We start from the raw sequence: 16,995 nt of genomic DNA, 5'->3' as shown, positions 1-16,995 counted from the left end.
ACCTCTCATAACCAAACACCCCAATACTTGATTTTGGAGCAAAGTCAAGTTAGATACTCTTACGGTCATACCATCACAAAGTTGAAAGGTAGCCCAAATGCCCGAAATACCCCTTAAAAAAATGTGCTATGTTAATCATTGTTAACCCAATCTTGCCATAAGAAGAAATTCAACTAGTAATGACGAAAAACTAACCTCTCATTTAACACTAGTACTATTTGGATTAAGTTATACGGCAAAAACAGAAAAACTGCAAAAAATCCTACCCTTTTTTTATGAGAAAAAGACAAATTCAACGTTCTCACAGACTTATCAGACACCAAAAATTCTCCCCCTCTCTCCCTCTCGCTCTCATTTTCTCTCTCCTCGCGAGGAGTTACAGAACTGACATATACAGCCATTGATAGCTGCAGAAGCTTCTACGATATCTTAAGATCTCATCTCACATTTCATTCATCATCTTTTTGTAAGTTTTCATTTTCAATTTTGTTCCATTTCGACTTTCTGTCCTTGTTTATTTTTTGAAACTTTTATTTGGATCTCCGTTGATGTTTTACAGCATTTGACTCGTATGATTGTTGATCGAATTGAATTTATGAATACCTGATTTTTGATTTGTAATTCCAGTTTCTGTTTATTGATTTGATACTTTGCGATCATTTTTATTGGAGTATTTGTAGCTGAATTCGAATTTCTAGGGCTCCGTGCCTCGGTTGTTTGATTGAGATTCTTGTTTATGAAGCTTGATATTTGCTTAATCATGTGAATGTAGCGTTAGTAATGTGCCAGTATAAAGTAGTTCGTCTTTTTTGGTTAGTTACGGATCCGAATTTTATATGATTATTTTATAAAACTTTAATTTAAAAGAAAAAATATTAATGTAGAAAATTTTCCATGTAATTTTGGGGCAAGAACATTTTATTTGGTTTTAATGTGAAAATGTGATTGACGACAAATGACAGTGATGTTTAAATGAAAATGCAGTATGTTTTCTAAGAGAAAGAGCAATGTTCATTTTGTAATTAATGTTTTGGGCTTGTAGAATTTATTGGAGTGTGATTCATTTGCATCAGAGGTGTTAGTAGACGAGGTAAAAAAAAAGAGCGGAAGTCTTGTTTGGACTTGTAACTTGCTTGTAAGTGAGAAGAAGCTGGACCGGAGAGTTGATAAGGTTTCATAGAGCAGGTCATTTTGGAGCTTTGTATCTGAGGGAGGTGCCTCATTACAAGGGTCTGTGAGTGGGCGCTCGGGGGTGTTAAGAAAGGCATTTCAAGATACAGCGACCAAGTTCAGGGGGTGAGTTCCCCCAAAGTGGCGAGTTCAGTCCATTTCCAGTGGCTAGGAGGGTGAATTCCTCTCATTCCGTCATGATGGATGATATGGAGAGTGGTTCTATGGGGTCTTATCAAGATAGGCCCCGCACTTTCCCTGACATGCGCACCAAACCTTATACCCCTTTGGTAAGATTTCTTTCCCCATAGCTTGGCAATTTTTTTGGGCAAAGATGTTTTGATATAGTTTGTTTGTTTGGTACTTGATTGGGATCATTTCAGTTTTAGGTCTGATTAATCATTTGATGATCTATAGCCAAGAAAAGATACGCCATTACACGGTCATGAAAACTCTGAGCTGATGATGCGATCAGAAATTAGGCCTCAAATCTCAAATGTTATTTGATGCAAACCATGCAATCAGAAATTTGGTCTTTAGCTCTCAAATGTTATATAAATTTAATGGGCTATTTGTTTAAATGACCGTGGTACATTTTTTGGATGTGTATCGTGAAGCCATCTAATAGGTGTAGTTGCATGCTCGGGATAACCTTTTGTAGGCATTGGCAAAAGTTAAGTTTCGAGTATGGAGTGTTAAGCAAGTAAAAGTGGTAGATCACGGGTTAGGGAGTCTAGGAAAAGATCAGGTTGTTACCCTTGACTTCTTGAGCTTGTAATACATGTTTATGTGTTTCCAGTAAGAGAGAAAGACAAAAGGTAGAACTTGAAAATTGCTTCATACACAAAGACTCATGATATGAAACAAATGTCATACAGAGTATATTTAAAGATAAAATGGATGCTTTTAAGAGTAGGGATTCGGTAAATATGGGGCACAAAGGAGAAAACATACAAAAAGAAAAGCTCGGTCCAAGATATAAAATTCTGCTTTTCTAATTGGAACTTGAACCTGATTGAAGAAGTTATGTACCATATAAGGCTTACATACTATAAGTTCATAAATGTTTCGAGATTTTCAACTTTGAAAGAAGTAAAATCTCAAAATCTTCACCCCCAAATCCCAATGCATAGTATGTGAAAAATGAAAATCCATGTTGCGGAGCAATACCGTGCTTTAAGTTTGATTGTGCTTTTAGTTGTGAAATTGAGATCAGTGACTGACCTCTGCTGGCCTGTTAGGGAACAACTGCAGCACCGTTTTCTACTTTATTTTGGGTGATACTCCGTAACTGATAAGGCCATAAGGGGCTGAAACTTAATTATGTATTATCCTCAATGCATCTCACATTGTTTACCCCATTTCCTAGTTGTGTATCCTCAGTGTTCTATAATGCACTTATCACTCAAAATGTATTATTTTAGAGCTTGATGTTAAGGAAAAATACTATAAGGAGTACATAGGAGCTAGCAGGTGATTAGTAATAAACAAGCTTCTTCTTGTATGTTACACTTCTCTTTTGAAAAGATTGTGAACTTTTCAAACATTCTAAATTTCTAGTTCCAATAGGGATAGATTAATCTAATTTAGGCTGTGGAGAACCAGAAATATTATGGGTCGATGGACGCTTTGGGTGGAGAATGTGAGCAAAAAGATAGTAGCCTAAATTCTGGCGTTGTTTATCATGGAATATAGCATGCCAGAATCGTTGTTTTCTTGTGTCTTTACCTGTTGGTCATAATTCTGAAGTTATTTTAGTCTATAGTTTTCAACTTATGGATATGACTAAGAACTGCTTTCTGCAGGTTTTTCAAATCATTATGGGGCTAAACACTCGGTTTCTTTTTGTTCTTATGCTTCTGGCCTTCGGATTTATCTTCTATATTGGAGCTAGCACTTCTCCAATAATTGTTTTTGTATTTTCCGTCTGCATCATCAGCTTCCTTGTGTCAATATATCTCACAAAGTGGGTTCTGGCAAAGGATGAGGGACCTCCAGAGATGGTCCAGGTGCATATATAAACTCTGTATATTGTTAATATCTCTCACATATGCTCATTTTGTACACTTTACAGTTTTCAGTGCATTATATGTTTAGCTAGGTTGTCTCACTGTACTGATTAAACAGGTAATTTCTGTTGCTATTTTTGTAGCCATTAATGAGTTCCACTCAAAAGAAATAACTCCGGGGTTTTTTTAATTTCACCTTTTCTCCTACTTGATTATTTAAACAAAGGCTTATATGGAATTAGGGAGAACAGGCATTTGCTGAGAGACTTATATGTCAAATTTACCGCCATCACTGTTATTTAAAGATAATAGGGTCAGCCTCCTAATTTGATTTCTTTGTTTTAACATGTCCTGGGCTAATGTTTCTCTTGCTAGATATCATATGCTATACGTGATGGAGCTGAAGGCTTTTTTAGGACCCAGTATGGAACCATCTCTAGAATGGCTGTTCTGCTGGCCTTGGTAATTCTCAGTATATATTTGTTGCGGGAGAGAACACCACAACAAGAAGCTGCTGGAGTTGGGAGGTAAAAATGTGTTTCTTTTGGTATGATTGAAAATAACACGACTTTTCAGCACCATTTGTTTGTGCTTAATCATTTGGTTCTTTTCTCTACATGTTATGATGCAGGGTTTCATCTGCTTTTATTACTGTTATTTCTTTTCTGCTGGGAGCTTTGTGCTCAGGTATAGCTGGATATGTTGGGATGTGGGTGTCTGTTCGTGCAAATGTCCGGGTTTCTAGTGCAGCAAGACGGTCAGCCAGAGAAGCTTTACAGGTTAGTGGTGCCTCTAGCTTTTTTTAGCCTAAAGCATCTCTGCATATTCATGGAAATGTGATAAAATGTGAATACCAAATCCAGATAGCTGTTCGTGCTGGTGGTTTCTCCGCCCTTATTGTCGTAGGGATGGCTGTACTTGGCATCGCCATTCTCTATTCTTCCTTCTATGTCTGGTTGGGCGTGGATTCACATGGTTCAATGAAAGTCACAGATCGTAAGTTTTCTCCCCCCTACCCCCTACCCCCTACCTACACCTTTTTCTTTTCTTTCGCTTGTATGTTTGAACACAAGTTCTTATTAGATAAAGGATGTGATCTTTGACCTCCAACAAATTGTAGACAACTTCTTGTTTCATTATATGCCTTTGACCACCTTATGTTTTGTTGTTTACTTTTTCTTGTTGATCGAATTTTCAAATCAGTTACAGAAACTGTTTATTTTTCTTCTATGAAAATTATACTCCTTTTTATCCTCAATAAGTGTGTGAGTTATTCACATACAAAGGTGTTGATTAATGTTTGGAAAATCACCTCTTCAAAGTTATATTTGGAAGTGTACATCCTCTTAACATAAATTCAGAGGAGATATAAATAAATTGGAACTACCAACTGCATTTTAAAAAGAAATTAAACATCTTCGGTTTTTACCACTTGTTTCAGAACAGAGGGATAAAAGCTCTTCTCAAAGTGTGAAAGTTGGGTTTACCTTCTCATTTTTATTGTGATTTAGTATCTTTTCAATTGATGCAATCTGTGGGTTTATCAGTTCCTAGCCCAATATTTGTAAGAATTCTACATTATCGTATATTCGTATCCACTTATTGTGCTTCTAGCTTACATATTGCTTGACGGTCAAGCTGAATACTTGAATATGACTCCATAATGGAAGGTTGCCTAATTTGATGGTTGTAGAGTTTGTTCACTGTCCTTGTTTGATTATCTAACAACAGTTTTCATTATCTGCTCCTACTCACCCAACTACAAGGCAAGGGTTACTGTGAATATTCATGTCTTATCTTGAATTTCTTCTAATACAGTTTACAATGATAGTATTGTAATGTTGACTTGACGAGCTGTCTCTCACCCTCACAAACTGTACCTTTTGTTGTCCACTTGTCTTGCTATGTAGTATGTACTCCCTTGTTTCCTTATTTGTCCTCCCAATATTTTGATTTGCCCTAAATAAACTTTTCTTTTTCTTATTTTGTATGGTTCCGCCAAAGAAAACCTTATTCAGCCTTCCATCCTTTTCATAAATAAAATACAAACAACTCTCTTTCATATGTTAAGTAGTCCCCGATTTCTCCCTCCAATAAGAATGGAATAAACTATTCCCACTTACTTGATTTTCTTTTTCATTCTCCTAAATGGATATAACAATGAGCCCAGAAGTTTTGGGAAGCCTATTAAGTATTAAGTGACAGAGGGAGTATTTAAGTGACATAGGGAGTATTTCTTAAGCAGTTCAGAGTTTCAGACCATAGCCATAAGCGCTATACAAGGCGATTGAGGTGCCGCATACTCATCTCATTCTCGGTAAATTGGATGACCCCGTTTTGAGTTTGTGATGCCTATGACAACAACACTCGTGCTTCCAGTGCCGGTTACTACTTTCCAGTAGTTAGTTGATTACCACCACAAGTTTGTAATACCTATGACGGCCATGAGCTTTAAATAGATACTGCACCTTCAGTTGCAAACTTCACTATGCTTGGCTGTGGAAAAAAAGTTAGAGACTGACAAATCCTTCAATTAGGTTCAAACATATGGCACAAAGTATGTTTCTTATCATTTCTAAGCTCCATATTTTCTCTGGAATATCATTCCTGAAACATGAGAAGCTATTTCACTTGTGGAAATCTTCCAAATCTGGACAAAAAGTTGGCAAACATTAGAAAAGTTGTTTGACTCTACCTGCAATGCCAAGTTCAAATGAACTTCCAGTGATCTTGCTGATTGACACTTTCAATATACCAACTTAAATAACTTTCTATTTGGACATTCACCTTTTGATGGTTTCTTCATAGTTCACAATTATGCCTCCACTTGAAGAGTCAGAGACATAGATAACTGTAATCTTGTGTTGCAATTTTTATATCCCCTCATGCCGTCACCAATTTATCACTGTACGTACTAGTTCATTTATTTTTGTTTGGTAGTCAATGGAGTTTGAGAAGTGGGTTTGTATGTTGTTTATTCATGTTCCCCTTCTTTCTTAGATGGCTTTCGCTACTTAATGGAGGTGTACAAGGAAATACATATCTTCTGTGTAATTGATTCCTGTGTATGGTGTTAAAGTTGGCATGAGGACTGACCCTCCGCAATTTTTTTCCCATCCCAGTTCCTCTTCTACTTGTTGGTTACGGCTTTGGAGCTTCCTTTGTTGCTCTTTTTGCTCAATTGGGTGGTGGAATATTCACAAAAGCAGCTGATGTTGGTGCTGACCTTGTTGGAAAAGTTGAGCAGGGAATACCTGAAGATGATCCTCGTAATCCTGCTGTCATCGCTGACCTGGTATTTTTATTCTCTTTCTCTTACTTCTGAATTTTAGCTTTTAGATTGTGTAGTGTCCCTTGTAAAGGTAATATGTTTGCACATAATCACTGACTGACTGCAAGTTAGCTCCAATTTGTACTTGTCAGCTAATATGAAATCTTTCAAGTGTACCAGTTTTCAATTAAGACTTGTGTAGGCATATAACTCCAGACACGCGAAAGAAAAACTGAAGAACGTGCCGCCTTCCTTCCCCATTCTCCTCCAGTGGATTGCAATATATCATTGTTTCTCTATCCTGTTGCTCATATGTGATATATGATGATGAGGATTAAATTTGTGTTTTTGTTTCCCTCTCTTTCTTCATCTTTCTCATCTCTGTTTCTGTTGTGCTTCTTTAGATTAAGGGATTTAAAAATAAACATAATCATATTACACTTAACTTTGGAAGACCTAAGACCTTCCAGAGTCCAATGGCAAAAGAAGACTTTCCAGTTATCAATTTAAAATCTGTCACTAGTTATTGGCAGTTGCAAGTAGTTTGAAACATAAATTACTTTATACATAATTTAAGAATAAAAGTTGGTTAATCAACAATTAGTGAACTAAATTTTCTAGTAGTTTACTTGATTTGTGTAAAATTTGAATTTTGTACTTCACTCATAACTGATAAGAAGGGTCTTAAATTACAAATTGTACATTGAGTTACAAAGTCAATATATTATTTGGAAAAAAAACACATTTTGGTTGGCTAAAAAGTGCAACAACTTTTAATTCTTTTCTGTTACCTATTTTTAACAACTTTATGTCTAAATGAATGAAGAAAGGTTAAGTAAACTTTTGTTATCGTAGATTGCTACTAAATACTACCTCCGTTTTCATAAGTTCTATTTAGTATTATAGTAACACAATCAAAGGAGAACTCAAGAGGGCGACCACTCATGTGGGTACTTTTTCTTTTAGTTGGAGAGAGGTAGAGAGTAAGAGAATAAATAAATATAATTAGGTTCCACAAAATGAAAATCCTAATAAGAGAGTAAGAGAATAAATAAAATATAATTGGGTGCCAAGTCATGGTGTCGCGTGGAGAGATGACATGTGTTGCCTCAAAGTTTTAATAACAGTAAATATTTTGCGATGAAAATGGAAATGCTTCAACTTTATGTTTTTAAAGGAGAAGTACCCGTTTCCCCCTTCTATTTCCCTGTTCTTTCACTCAATCTGATATTTTTTGTTTGGGGCTACTTTTCATGTTTATCATTGTCAGCTGGTGGACTTTGTGAATTTTGAAATACCAAAGTTTTCTCTGCCCCCATTTTAATATTAAATATATTGAGCAGGACCTAAAATACAAGTGGCACTTTGAATGCTGAAACTAATGATGGTGAATGTGTAATTTGCAGGTTGGAGACAATGTTGGGGACTGTGCTGCTCGTGGTGCAGATCTATTTGAAAGTATTGCTGCGGAGATCATAAGTGCCATGATATTAGGTGGAACAATGGCACAACGTTGTAAAATTGAAGGTAAGTACACGGCTGTAGCTTTTGTTATTCCCTCACATTTATAGCAGGACATTTCTCTTGTGCATAAGATCCTGCATATTATCTGTGGTTATCTCTTGAAATGGAACTCCACCACTCAATGCACTCAACTCGAAGTTGCATATAGAGTGTTATTCTTACGCAATGTTTGGATAGCACTTGTGGAAGGAGGGGGGAGGGGGGGGGGTGAGGGGGGAGGAAATTAACTTGCATTTCCTTCCTTTCCAACATTTTAGGCAACATTTTAAGGATTTGGTTAATTAAAACAGAAATAGAGTGGATTAAAACAGAAGGTAAACGTTTTAAGGATTTGGTTAATTAAAACAGAAGAGGGGGTGGTGAGGGGGGAAGAAATTAACTTGCATTTCCTTCCTTTCCAACATTTTAGGCAACGTTTTAAGGATTTGGTTAATTAAAACAAAAGGAGAGTGGATCCTTCCAATTCCTTCCCCCCCTCATTTCTTCAAGTCATAATCAAACAAGGGAAGATAAATCCCTCGCTTTCTCTTCCGCCCCTTTCCATCCAATTACCCTATCCAAACACACTATTAAGGAACAAAATGTATCATTGCTTCTCTTTTGTGTGTGTGTGTGTGTTTGCAGTTCCTTGCTTCTCATAGACTAGCTGTTTTCTGGTTATACAGATCCATCTGGCTTTATCTTGTTCCCTTTGGTGGTTCACTCCTTTGACCTTGTCATATCTTCTGTGGGTATATTTTCGATAAGAGGCACAAGAGGGGCCGGCGTAGCTGCAGAAGATCCAATGAGAATTCTTGAGAAAGGATACTCTGTCACAATAGTATTAGCGGTTCTAACCTTTGGTGCGGTAAGAGCAGTTTATCAATTTCTTCACTGTCCCCCTTGCTGTTTACTGGTCATAATTGAATTCTTTTCTTCCATCTTTCACGTCAGTGGTGTATTTTGTTTTCTTTGGGAATTTGATGATTGAGTTCTAGGCTTTCTAACTGCTTGTTCCCCTTTCTGGTAGTTCCATTGCCAAAAATAATTTAGTTGTTTTGATTTTGTTTTTATGTCTTCATTTATGTGCAGTCAACTCGTTGGTTGCTTTACACAGAGCAGGCACCTTCAGCTTGGATGAATTTTGCATTGTGTGGTCTGGTGGGAATCATAACAGCATACTTATTTGTATGGATCACCAAGTATTACACTGATTATAAGTATGAGCCAGTACGTACATTGGCTCTTGCAAGCTCATCAGGCCATGGGACTAATATAATTGCTGGTGTCAGCTTGGGACTGGAATCAACTGCACTTCCAGTTCTTGTTATCAGTGTATCTATCATTTCTTCTTACTGGTTGGGTCATAGTTCTGGATTGCTAGATGAAGCTGGAAACCCTACTGGCGGACTGTTCGGAACAGCAGTGGCCACAATGGGCATGCTCAGTACTGCTGCTTATGTCCTAACTATGGATATGTTTGGGCCAATAGCAGACAATGCGGGTGGAATTGTGGAGATGAGCCAACAGGTATCAGTGGATTGTTGAGTCTAGATATTTTCATATGCAGTATTCACTCATGCTAACGGATTATCATATGCTTTTTTCCAGCCTGAAAGTGTCCGAGAAATTACTGATGTCCTTGATGCAGTTGGGAACACCACAAAAGCTACCACCAAAGGGTTTGCTATTGGATCTGCAGCACTTGCATCTTTTCTTCTTTTTAGTGCTTACATGGACGAGGTGGCTTCTTTTGCTCGTGTACCTTTTAAAGAGGTTGGTATTAATTTGCTCCTTGGCTTGTTTGCACATGTACTTCTGATATTTCATTGTTCCTAATTCTATTAAGCATTCTGCGTTTCAGGTTGACATTGCAGTTCCAGAAATTTTTGTTGGTGGCTTGCTAGGCTCTATGCTAATCTTCCTCTTTAGTGCATGGGCCTGTTCAGCTGTTGGTCGTACAGCTCAGGAGGTTGTAAATGAAGTGAGAAGGCAATTTATCGAAAGGCCTGGTATCATGGTAAGTATTCATCTCCTTAATCTGATTGGTATCATGGTAAGGCCTGGTACCAGTTAATGACTGTCGTTCAACTACAGGATTACCAAGAAAAGCCCGATTACGGCCGTTGTGTAGCAATTGTAGCATCTGCCTCATTGAAGGAAATGATCAAACCCGGTGCTTTGGCTATTATATCACCCATAGCGGTTGGTAAGTTATTTGCTCTTGTATACTGATATTTGTCACTGGAAGAAACTTTCTTTGTTACAGATATATGTGTGTTGCTCCAGTAATTGAATTTGTGGATACTTTAGTTTTCACTTTGCGTTATCATTATTAACTAAGTTTGTGTTACAGGTATTGTTTTCCGGATACTTGGACATTATATTGGACACCCATTACTTGGTGCAAAAGTGGTGGCTGCAATGTTGATGTTCGCTACTGTTACTGGCATCCTTATGGCTCTTTTCTTGAATACGGCTGGTGGTGCTTGGGATAATGCAAAGAAGTATATAGAGACTGGGGCTCTTGGAGGCAAAGGGAGTGAATGTCACAAAGCTGCTATTACCGGAGACACGTAAGTTTTTATAGAAAATATATTTTATATCTCCTTTGCCCATTTTTTGCAGCTCAACATGGTGCTCACATATATTAGATTTTCTTGTAACTGTGAGATCTGCTGGTTGGTGTGTTTTTTTTCTTCTTCTGTTCGACCCTCTTCCTGTACATCACATGCATATGATTGCATGCACTTTTAATGCTCCATGCTCCCTAGTTTTCATCAGTTGTAGGTTGTAGGTTTAATACTTTAATGGGGATACCATTAACCTTATTTTCTTAGGATGCATTCTTCGTTTTTCTGCTGTTTATTGAAGATTACAGGAAGAATAAGAATGCAGGTTTATTTTGTAATTATCTTCAATATAGACCTTCTCATGTGGTCATGGCTTGGAGCAATGCATCATGTTGTTCATATATCCTGACTATCCACACCAAATGATAAGATAGAAGGGAAATAGCTTCTTTAACATAAAAAGCTTTTCTTAAATGTATTGTCATATTGATATCCCTAAATTTCACAAATGAATATAAAGAAGTCCCCATGAGTTGTGCTATATTTAGCTAAACATGGTAATATGGTAGTATAGCTGTATAAAAATTGATCTCCAGGTTACTAGACACATCCAGAAACTTCTCATATTACTGTATAAGTGTATTTGTTTATGATAAATCTTACAACATATGACCAGCTACGAGGATTGATACCTTTCCTCTTGCCATTGTGGTCTTACAAAACTGTTCAAGTTGTTATGAGCCTCTATGCGTGATACAGATTAGAGACAGTAGTTTTTTGTAATGAAGTAGGCATTGGTGATTTGGTGTGGTTTGGTTCACACAAGGGAAATTTAAGAGCTAAAGAAAGGGTAATAAATCCTTATGCTAGGTTCAAACTGAAACTAAATTATCATTTCTACTAAACATGTTTGGACACCATTAGATAGGAGTTATTACCTTCTCGCCCCCTCCGCATCCTTTGTCCCAACTGACCAACTTCCAGCACACCAACCATTAGGCATTAGCATGCCATCCGTTCCACTCACTCTTTCTCCAACCCCTTACATCCCACTGTCAACTCTGTTCCTTCCACCCATCACTCTTCATCCCATGACCACTGCTCATACGACCAAGCAACTTCATCTCGGTCCCTCCATCTCTTTCCCTCTTTGTTAAATGGGTGCCTAGATCTAGTCATTTGATGTGAGATGGTGCTCGAATTCAACCAGGGTTTGCTCTTTGGCCATCAATGCTGAACAAGTCTTCCTTCCTTTTCTCCCTGTTGGTGGGTCTGATGGTTTATGTAGCGGTTCAGATTTGAGATTTTAGATTTGTATTGTCTCAGACGTAGGCACTTTTATTTGTTATTTGGCTTTGGCCACAACCCTTGTCATGATGCCTCAGTGTGTAGTCATTGTTGCAAAAGGTGGTATTGGTGGTATGGTGCTTGCGAATGGTGGTTGTGGAGGATTTCGGTATGGAGACGTACGTGGGCGATGAATTGATGTCAGGTGGTGGTCTAGGTTGTCGTTGTTACTAGAGGTGGCGGGTGCATTGATGTCAGGTGGTGGTGGTCAAGGTGATTATATTAACAGTAAATGAATGAAGGTGGGCTCAATGTTGGGTTGTGGAGGTATCAGGTATGGTTATGGAACACTAGCCTTGAAAACCCAAGTTAGGGGTATTGAATTTCCCAGGTGGGTGAAGGTAATCAATTTAACTCAGTGATCTTAAGAGTAACTATTTCGAGAGAATTTCAATACCCGTTGGTCACCGCAGTTCTAGCTGTTGGGGGTGAGATCAAACTTCTATCCTTTTCCGAGGCATGATCTTGTTTTCGGGTCTGCAAATTTCCTAATTATTATTCCTGTTAAAGATATTAGTTGTTCATCGGGTTTGTTTGAAATTTAAAACTATCTAAAGTTCTACACAAGTTTCATGATTAGTGTTTAGAGAAAACAATGATATCCTTATCTGCTTAAACTCATAGACTTGCAAGTCATTGAAAGCTTTAAATCTTGTGTTTTCTGCTGAACTAAAGTAACTTTAAATTTTGATTTACTTGCAGTGTCGGAGATCCTTTTAAAGACACGGCTGGACCTTCAATCCATGTTCTGATAAAAATGCTTGCGACGATTACTCTGGTTATGGCGCCTATATTCCTGTAGAGTTGTTAATACGAACGTGCAGATTTTAACTAGACAAACACCCCTTTCCTGTCTCCTTTTGATGTAGTTAGAGGGTGCCAAAATCATTTGCTGAGTTACTTTAGTCACAGAGGAATTTCTTTTGTTTTTCTATTTTTGAATAAAATATCTCTTTAGGCAGAATCTCGAATATCCTCTTTGTATTGGTGCTTTTTCTGTTGAGTATATGACAAGAAAAAATATCAAACAGTAGTTGGCCAGAGGACAATAGTAAAAGGTTTATATGAAGAGGTATGATAACCCAAAAAAAAGTTGCACCTAGACCTTGAGTTTAAAGCATAAGCTTTTACCACTACAATATGACATGTTTTATGTTATCATTGCCCAAAATAAAAACAAAAAAAGTAAATGTGAATGTTATTAATGTATTAACTGGGGCTTTGTTTGAGCCCAAAAGCTACTTTTGGTGTTAAATATTGTCATCTTAATGTTGCACTGACATTCTTTCCTACTCATAACATGTTAGATTTACCTTACTTTCCTTAATTTCATAAAAGATAAACGCAACAACTTGAAAAATGCAACAATTTGAAAATAGGAGGTCCTCGGCCCGGGAAGGGGAGAGTGGCTGAAAAACGTCCGCTAACGGGATAAGATCTTTTTTAGATCAGCTTCGTCGCTGACTTTCGTCAAGCAGGCCACGTGGATCTACCAGGGTCTTCTTCGGCTAATGAGGATTTACCTGGTGTGAGATATCATATTGTTCGAGGAACCCTAGATGAATCAATCACGCGGTTTTGCAATGTCCTCCAACTTGCTGTCGCCGAGTAAGAATGTGGAGAAGAAGCAAAACGAATGGTTTCGCCGACTCAAAACTAAGAAGAAATGCCGCCCCATTGAGTTATTTTTGGGGCATCTTTGAGGGTAAGCGGTTTCAACTATCCCTTAAATCTAAATTTAGTGCAGATATGATTGAAGAACTAGGTTAAATCCAGTCTATGTTAAATCCAGTGCTCCAATGAACAATAGTTCTCCGCTTTTTGAATCCTAGAGTTGTCAAGGCCCCAAGCAATTCTACTAGACAACTTTCCCCTTTCATCCGGAGCTGTCGTAACTTGGGTAAACAAAATTGCTTTACCTTAAGCTTTGGCTCAAATGCCGACGCAGAAATGAAAAGAGTCGCGCCATTCAAAGCGGAATTCTTTTAAGATCCATTGCTCTATTTTGCATGCTCTGCTCTCAAAATGCAGAGAGATTTTCGAGGGCAGATACGCGTTGGTCCAGAAAGCAGCAGTCCATTGCTTAACAATCAAATGCCTGCCTGGATTACAGACAACCTGGATTGTCCGATCTTATCTTTTCTTCTCGTTTGTTTTGAGTAGCAAGAACGGTTGTAGCTCAAGACAAACGGATCTCTCAAATAAGATTAATTAAAGAAAATTAGATAAAACAAATAATTACTGTAACAATATGGATTGTACTGTCAGTTTTTTCCATTGGCAAAAAACAACCCCAAATCATCCTCTTCTTTTCTCAAAACTCCCAAAAAAAGAAAGAAAAATCTTATCTCTAAATTCCCAATTTTCTTCCTCCTCCCAAAACCCCTCTTTTTCAAATATAGGGTTTTTCTCCCCTTCCCATCCCATCCCAAAAAATGGAGCAACCACAATTCTCCAATTCCTCAATTTCTTCGCCGCAACAGCCACCCTCAAACACCACCGGCACCGCCAAAAACACCGGCACCAAACAAAAAATAAAGCTTCCGACACCACACGAGCTAATAACTCACTATGAATCACAAGGAATGAACTCTCAGGAAGCCTCCATTAAAGTGATTGATGACCTCCAACACATGCTTTTTAAGGTTGTGACCTCGGGAAGAGGGAAGAAGGACAAATTCATGGCCGAAGCTTCTAGAAAGCTTGATACTGCCAATACCCGCCTCGCTATCATTGAAATGAAACTTGACTCTAAACCTGGTTACCCTGAAAGTGTCGCCATTGGTGTTGCTTCTGCTGCCGCCTTTCGCGGTGTCACCGCTATTTGGCCACAACTTGCTGCTGCTGCTTCTAATCTCTGGAACTCTGTTAAGGGCTCTACCAAAACCTAGGTATTTTTTGTAATTGTACTTGTTGTAGTTTTAATTTTGGGTTCATTTTGTAGAGAATTGAGAAATGAGCAATATTAATGAATTTTGATTGATTATATTTTCATTCTTTTTGGGTATTTTGTTGTTGTTGTTGACTAATTGGTGATGATGATGATTGATGAGTCCAAAGGTTTCAATTTTTGTTTAAATTAGTGTATACAAATATGAAATTGTCTTGTCACATGCACTGCAACAAATAAAATAGAATTCTGTATATGCATGAGTACGAGTGTTGAGTATCCAATACGGGTAACTGATGGCAAATGGAGAATTGGAGTATGCAAACAATCAATGGGCTGATCAACCTTTCTTCTTCATGTCAAGAAGAAAAAAACTTTCTTCTGCAAGTAGAATGGTGTTTTGGAAGTTGACTAACTAGTTTTCTGAATGGGTTGCCAGAGTCTAAGAAGTTATATCAAGTACAGTGTGAATTACAGACATTCAATTTGTTGATAATGAACAGAAAATGTATTCGATTTTAGCAGAGCAGAATACTTAGATACAACACATAGAACAAGATCATGAACATGAACATTACGGCGACTTTTGCTGTTTCTGCAAGTAGAATGGTGTTTTGGAAGTTGACTAACTAGTTTTCTGAATGGGTTGCCAGAGTCTAAGAAGTTATATCAACTACAGTGTGAATTACAGACATTCAATTTGTTGATAATGAACAGAAAATGTATTCGATTTTAGCAGAGCAGAATACTTAGATACAACACATAGAACAAGATCATGAACATGAACATTACGGCGACTTTTGCTGTTTCTGCAAGTAGAATGGTGTTTTGGAAGTTGACTAACTAGTTTTCTGAATGGGTTGCCAGAGTCTAAGAAGTTATATCAACTACAGTGTGAATTACAGACATTCAATTTGTTGATAATGAATAGAAAATGTATTCGATTTATCAGAGCAGAATACTTAGATACAAACACATAGAACAAGATCATGAGCATGAAAGACTATCCTAACTTTTATTGTATCTTTCTGTTTAAAAAAAAAAAAAAAAGATCATTAGCATGAACATTACGGCGACTTTTTTCTGCAAATAGAATGGTGTTTTGGAAGTTGACTAACTAGTTTTCTGAATGGGTTGCCAGAGTCTAAGAAGTTATATCAAGTATAGTGTGAATTACAGACATTTCAATTTGTTGATAATGACCCATGATTGAGCATGAGCATCTCATTTCTTGGTCGATAACAGAAAAGTATTCGATTTTAGCAGAGCAGAATACTCAGATACAAACACATAGAACAAGATCATGAACATGAACATTACATCAACTTTTGCTGTTTCTGCAAGTAGAAATAATGCCTTTGGAAGTTGATAACTGCCCAAACCAAATTCCACAACCCAAGCTCTGGCCATAAGGCAGAAGGGTTATACAACAGGCATCTATCAGTCTGCCAAAGAAGGAAGTTACTGAGTCTCGTCTCCCCTGAACTCCGGATCAAAATATCCGGCCTCGGTCCTACTGACATGTACATTTGTTTCTCTAATTCCGCCAACTCGATACTAAAATCATCAAAGGTGTTTTCTTGTTTCCTATTCTTTCCATGGTGAGGAAGAGATTCTTCAATAGCATGAACAATCTCATCTGTTGAAGTATAAGCAACACATACTAGCAGAAACGTTGTTGTATTCTTTGCTGTTGCTTCCATTGCTTTATTTGCTGCAGCTTGCAGGTCTTCACTTAACCGTGCCAAGTTCCCTACAAAGTATAATCGAACACCATACTTGTTGATGAAACTATCATCTTCCAGAAATGTTTCGATTTTTTCTCGCATCCAATTCATCAACCTCACAATTTCTTCAGGTTTTCTCCTGAAATTGTCTAGACTGAAGGCGTAGATTGTGATGTATCTTACACCAAGTTCATAGCAATGCTTGATAACAGACATTAGGGCTATGAATCCTGGTCTATGACTGTCCTCTGGTTCGATGTTGTTCCTCTTTGCGTACCTTCGATTCCCGTCCATGATGAAGGCGATGTGTTTCGGGATTGGACCGACTGACAGAACACGGTAAGTGCACTTGAGAAGAAAGTTGTAGGAACTTCTTAGCAGTTGTTTTGCATCACCTTGTTTGATTCTCGCAGCCATTTTTAACTCTGCAACAACAAGATCATAAAGGTTCTACAATACAAGATTTCCAAAATGAATGACAGGAAATCAAGAGCAATGAAAAGTT

The 16,995-nt window shown here is 37.6% G+C and overlaps 3 protein-coding genes across 5 annotated transcripts; 2 read left to right on the top strand and 1 right to left on the bottom strand.

The window, feature by feature from the left end:
* Window positions 1-237: 237 nt before the first annotated feature.
* Window positions 238-12,914, top strand: LOC110785597 (pyrophosphate-energized membrane proton pump 3). 3 transcript variants are annotated; one of them, XM_021990072.2, is made up of 15 exons: window positions 238-466; window positions 1,074-1,460; window positions 2,976-3,179; window positions 3,555-3,706; window positions 3,811-3,958; window positions 4,043-4,175; window positions 6,302-6,474; window positions 7,857-7,977; window positions 8,640-8,821; window positions 9,046-9,483; window positions 9,565-9,729; window positions 9,818-9,973; window positions 10,051-10,162; window positions 10,310-10,529; window positions 12,576-12,914. In XM_021990072.2, exons 2-15 carry the CDS (start codon window positions 1,368-1,370, stop codon window positions 12,673-12,675), a joined length of 2,397 nt encoding a protein of 798 aa, XP_021845764.1. In that variant the 5' UTR covers window positions 238-466; window positions 1,074-1,367; the 3' UTR covers window positions 12,676-12,914. The 3 variants fall into 3 exon arrangements, with proteins under 3 accessions (XP_021845764.1, XP_021845765.1, XP_021845763.1); XM_021990073.2 differs by having other exon boundaries at window positions 282-466; window positions 1,186-1,460; XM_021990071.2 differs by having other exon boundaries at window positions 282-466; window positions 1,043-1,460.
* Window positions 12,915-14,189: 1,275 nt separating this feature from the next.
* Window positions 14,190-14,867, top strand: LOC110785532 (uncharacterized). The gene has a single exon (XM_021989983.2). It carries the CDS (start codon window positions 14,309-14,311, stop codon window positions 14,762-14,764), a length of 456 nt encoding a protein of 151 aa, XP_021845675.1. The 5' UTR covers window positions 14,190-14,308; the 3' UTR covers window positions 14,765-14,867.
* A 937-nt stretch (window positions 14,868-15,804) lies between these two features.
* Window positions 15,805-16,989, bottom strand: LOC110785531 (dehydrodolichyl diphosphate synthase 6-like). The gene has a single exon (XM_021989982.2). It carries the CDS (start codon window positions 16,905-16,907, stop codon window positions 16,080-16,082), a length of 828 nt encoding a protein of 275 aa, XP_021845674.1. The 5' UTR covers window positions 16,908-16,989; the 3' UTR covers window positions 15,805-16,079.
* Window positions 16,990-16,995: the final 6 nt, after the last annotated feature.

This window comes from Spinacia oleracea, chromosome 1, assembly GCF_020520425.1.
Source record: "Spinacia oleracea cultivar Varoflay chromosome 1, BTI_SOV_V1, whole genome shotgun sequence".
NCBI lineage: Eukaryota > Viridiplantae > Streptophyta > Magnoliopsida > Caryophyllales > Amaranthaceae > Spinacia > Spinacia oleracea.
This window is presented reverse-complemented; position numbering and strand designations above follow the sequence as displayed.

Coding starts and splice junctions, on each gene's coding strand:
- LOC110785532 (XM_021989983.2), top strand. CDS start 14,309: ATGGAGCAACCACAATTCTCCAATTCCTCAATTTCTTCGCCGCAACAG.
- LOC110785531 (XM_021989982.2), bottom strand. CDS start 16,907: ATGGCTGCGAGAATCAAACAAGGTGATGCAAAACAACTGCTAAGAAGT.
- LOC110785597 (XM_021990072.2), top strand. CDS start 1,368: ATGATGGATGATATGGAGAGTGGTTCTATGGGGTCTTATCAAGATAGG. Junction 1,461..2,975: donor CCAAACCTTATACCCCTTTG/GTAAGATTTCTT, acceptor TGCTTTCTGCAG/GTTTTTCAAATCATTATGGG. Junction 10,163..10,309: donor TATATCACCCATAGCGGTTG/GTAAGTTATTTG, acceptor TTTGTGTTACAG/GTATTGTTTTCCGGATACTT.